This window comes from Olea europaea, chromosome 13, assembly GCF_002742605.1.
Source record: "Olea europaea var. sylvestris chromosome 13, O_europaea_v1, whole genome shotgun sequence".
NCBI lineage: Eukaryota > Viridiplantae > Streptophyta > Magnoliopsida > Lamiales > Oleaceae > Olea > Olea europaea.
Window position 1 is genome coordinate 784,122 of NC_036249.1, and position 3,604 is coordinate 787,725.

The window sequence follows — 3,604 nt, forward strand, 5'->3', positions numbered from 1 at the left end:
AAATGGCATATTATAACTTACCATTTACAAGAGAATACACATCATTTCTTAAATAAATGCTGGCATGAAAGAATCTCCTGCATTTCCCAAGGAGAAATTCTTTCACATCCTAAAACATCCTGAAGCTTTTCATCGCAATGAATCACAGACGAATTCAGAGGATCCTTTAAGTAGACAAACAAATAAATCAAGATATTTAATATTCACACTCAAAAGCATGTCTCTTATCTAGTAGGTTTAACGACTATCACACCAAAATCAAGTGTCACAAGGGAAACAATGAGTCACAATGGCCAGTAAGTTTGATGACTATCGTACCAAAATCAAGTGTCACTACTCGTCATCCCAATACATGGAACAGATAAAATTAAAGATGTAAAAAAAAAAAAAAGAAAAAACCTCTTTCAATATGTTTCCTATTTTCCTAAATGAAGAACCTAAACATTTCCCAAACAGTCGAAATCAGTATCTGCAAAATACTCCTTGAAAGAATTAAATGGAACTCAAAGAAATGAACACAGATTGTCACCCTCAGCAAATGTTCTCTTCACTTGACTAGCATTACCCACCTCCAGCTGATTAACCTTTATATAGTCCCACACAAGTTCTAATGCCTCCGAAAGGAGCATTTCTCTTTGCACAGTTCCAAAAAGGTTTGCAAGTTTTTTTGATAATACCACAGTAAAGTAACCAGTTACAGTTTTTTCCTCTGGAGGCTTTTCTTCAACCTTCATCTTCTTAGCTTGACCTGATTCTTCTGCAAATATAACCATAACTGTTAAGATATAGGATTAAGAAACACCTTACATGTGCACCCCTGGTCGTTTTACTTACTCATTGGATCGAGTGAAAAAATGTGCTTCGCAAGCAGCTTATTCATCTTGAACATATCAGTGTAGTCCGTTTCGAAAACCAATCTCAAGGCATCATCACAGATTATATTTCTTTTGTTACATGGATCTTGAAGGTTGTGTTTCCTAATGTACGCCCATAGCTGTTTTACAATCTGGATCAGAAAACAGCATCAGCTTTCCACGAAAATGGAATATTACAGGATAAAATAATATTAGAAATTGTCTTTTAATTAAACAGCAGCTAGATCTGTCGACCCAGTAGTCCGTTTCGAAAACCAATCTCAAGGCATCATCACAGATTATATTTCTTTTGTTACATGGATCTTGAAGGTTGTGTTTCCTAATGTACGCCCATAGCTGTTTTACAATCTGGATCAGAAAACAGCATCAGCTTTCCACGAAAATGGAATATTACAGGATAAAATAATATTAGAAATTGTCTTTTAATTAAACAGCAGCTAGATCTGTCGACCCAAACCTCCGTCCTTGATATTGCTGGCCCACCAACAATGGTCTGTAGTTCAGGTGACACAACACACGCTTTGTTCAGGCCGCCGGGACCACCTCGTCTTTTGGTTCCAGCCAGAGTGCTGAAATAAATATGTAAACGAGGCACATCAAGCGCTGACCATGTCTCCACATATCTTGTTCCATTCAAATGACCAAGGAGGTTCGTTTTCAAACAGGTCCCTTATAAGCAAATTTAAGGTTTAAAAATTAAGAAATAAACATGCTTCATAAATTAATACAGCTATCATTTCTTCAGTAGGGAAATTACATGCTAACATATATAATATAGAATAAGGCTAGGTTTGATTTTGTTATAAAGGCGGTAAAGCAAGGCTGCAACCAGAACTAGCAAAGGAAGAGCGAACCTCAAATTTACTTTAACAATACCACTTCGGCAGTAAAAAAACTCGTTCAATACTAAAACTAAAAGATTTCTCTTAAAAAATAGAAAAACAAAAAACCACCCTATGAAGCCCTATTTACAACAAAAATCGACGATTCGTTAATACCCATGCACAATTGACCCGAACATAAAAAATAAAGCTAAACCCTCACGCAAATTGTAAAAGTCCAATAAACTTCAACTTCATAGCATTAAAATGTGTCAAGAAAACACCTTGCTTTTGGCATTTCAGAAGCATTTGCTGATAAATTCGGGGCATCATCTCCGCCTTCAGGCAGCGGTTGATTGTATTGCACTTGCGGCTGCAGCGGCAGGGGCGGCGGAGAATGGTTGTGCTGGTGGTGGTGCGGCTGAACATGTCGGGAATGAGGAACATTAGGGAATTGAGGGGCAAAATGGTCTTTGGGAAGAGGGTGCGAGCGGTGGAGGGAAGTGATCTGTTCCCTGATGAAACCAGCTTTATGGGACAGGTCTAAACCTAGCTCTGCTTCCAGCTGCTGGACGATGCCGTTTAAGGAGGTGAGAGAGCCAGGGTTCGACTGACGAAGCAGTGTCTCCAAGCATTCCGCTATTTCCTGGTCCGACACCATGGCTATGGAGTATGGACTTACGGTTCTGCCTTTATATATTTTTTAATGCAAATTGTACGGACCCCCAAACGGCCATCTCGAAACAGTAGCTCACTATCTGTGGACAGTGTCTACAGTCTACCTCCTCAAGTCTCCTTTTATACTTACACAAGTAGGGCGTGTTTGCCGCTACTTATTAAGCCCTCATTTGAGCCACATTATTGTAAAAATGAGAATGAAAAATGTAGTCGTTATGGCCCTTGTAGAAGAGATAAAAAGTCAAATATGATGACTTGATGTGATGAATAACGATCATATTTTTCATTTTAATGAGAAAATAATGAGACTCAAATAGGGCTAAATCAGATAATGACTAATTTATTTCTATTAAATTCTTTGTATTAGTTGCATATCATTACTGCCCTAGTAAAATTAATTTGTGAGTACGTATTAAATTGGAAAAAGAATATAGTAAAATCTCTGAAAAAATAATAATGTTGAAATGAAGAAAATTTGAGAAAAATCATTAACTGATTTAGGACATATTTGACACTACTTGTTAAATCGGATAAGATCTAAATTAATTCTATTAAATTCTAATTCGATGTTAGTTGCATATATTAATGTCCAAATAAAATTAATTTGGGGCTCCTACGTGTCTCTCGCCTCACTATCTTTTTAGTTGGTATTTAGAGCATGTTTGGCGCTACGTATTAAACAATATAAAGACAATTTAATTTTATTAAATTCTTATCCGACGCATACTAGTAATACCTAAATAAAGTTAATTTAGGGCCAATTAATAAACCGGATAAGGATTACATTAAAACCTCTATTAAATATTAATGTTGAGATCGAAAAATTTTATTATTTGAGAATGGTTTTTAATTTAGTAATAAATGAATAATTTAATAATATATCTACGTGATGGTATTTCTGATCAATTGTATATACTGTGGTGATTGAATTGTCTTAGTACGATATAAATACAGAATAATCTATTTACAAAGAGGTTATTCAAGGGATACTGAATACATCGACTAAAAATGATTTAGATGATAAATGTGTTTTACAATTTGTTTCTCCAAAAGAAGCATTTCAAGTATTGTAACTTTAAATAATCACACACACACACACACACACACATGAGATTCAATATTATTAGTATAGCATACTTTTAAAAATAAATAAAAATCAATATATTTAAATTTAATTATAAAATTTTCATATAAAATTTTATAATTTAATAAAAAATAGATATTTTTCAC

General features: G+C 34.8%; 2 protein-coding genes across 2 annotated transcripts; both read right to left on the reverse strand.

Moving 5' to 3' along the window:
* Window positions 1-6: 6 nt before the first annotated feature.
* Window positions 7-1,105, reverse strand: LOC111407166 (upstream activation factor subunit UAF30-like). The gene is made up of 3 exons (XM_023036491.1): window positions 835-1,105; window positions 570-757; window positions 7-164 (listed from the first exon to the last, which is right to left on the reverse strand). Exons 1-3 carry the CDS (start codon window positions 887-889, stop codon window positions 42-44), a joined length of 366 nt encoding a protein of 121 aa, XP_022892259.1. The 5' UTR covers window positions 890-1,105; the 3' UTR covers window positions 7-41.
* Window positions 978-2,455, reverse strand: LOC111408142. Its single transcript, XM_023037944.1, has 3 exons — window positions 1,981-2,455; window positions 1,333-1,444; window positions 978-1,223 (listed from the first exon to the last, which is right to left on the reverse strand). The coding sequence occupies exons 1-3, from the start codon at window positions 2,355-2,357 to the stop codon at window positions 978-980; spliced, it is 735 nt and encodes a 244-aa protein (XP_022893712.1). The 5' UTR covers window positions 2,358-2,455.
* Between the last annotated feature and the right edge of the window lie 1,149 nt (window positions 2,456-3,604).